This window comes from Carlito syrichta, unplaced genomic scaffold, assembly GCF_000164805.1.
Source record: "Carlito syrichta isolate Samal-C Ts95f unplaced genomic scaffold, Tarsius_syrichta-2.0.1 Scaffold130551, whole genome shotgun sequence".
NCBI lineage: Eukaryota > Metazoa > Chordata > Mammalia > Primates > Tarsiidae > Carlito > Carlito syrichta.
In genome coordinates, this window is record NW_007074647.1 from 4,320 (window position 1) to 4,895 (window position 576).

General features: G+C 68.9%; 1 protein-coding gene across 1 annotated transcript in view; it reads left to right on the forward strand.

Annotated features, from left to right (window-relative positions):
• Nucleotides 1-361: 361 nt before the first annotated feature.
• The window catches only part of MEN1 (menin 1), a 7,827-nt gene continuing 7,612 nt past the window's right edge, over nucleotides 362-576 (forward strand). The window contains exon 1 of the mRNA XM_008049117.2: nucleotides 362-496. Within this exon, the coding sequence (XP_008047308.1) occupies nucleotides 362-496 (135 nt within the window). The remainder of the gene's footprint in view (nucleotides 497-576) is intronic.

Below are 576 nucleotides of genomic sequence, written 5' to 3' on the forward strand. Positions count from 1 at the left end.
GAACCCGCGGCCTCGGACAATCCACTCGCCTGGGACGACAGGTTGAGCCACCAAGCCCGGCCATATTTGCATATTTGCATATTTGCATATTTGTCAGTGGATACTGGTAAGTATGCAACGGAAGTGGCTGAACCCGTCTACCTCGCAGCCGTGGTTCAAGCCCCCGTTATCCTCCGGTCCTGCGCGCTCCGGGTCCCGCCCAGGACTACATCTCCCAGAAGACTCCGCGGCACCCCTCCCACCTGGTCCGAGAACGACCAATCCCCGCGAGCCTGGGGAAGGCGGCGCTGCCTCCGCTCCTCTTTCCCTTCCGCGGCCTACCACTCCCAGAAGCCACCGCGGGCCTGCCGGGCCCGGCGCCATGTCCAGCCCGGACGGGGGCGGGCCCCGACTCCACTTCCCGGCGGGCAGCGCGGCGCGAGGGGCGGGACTTCATTTCCCAGCAGGCTCCGGGCGGCGGGCGCCGCCGTGCCTTGTGTGGGATGTAAGCGTGGAGGTGGGCGCGGGGGACCGCGGCCAGGACGCTCCTCGGGGTCTGGGGGACTGGCCCGCGGGCGCCTCCCAGACGGACTCTGG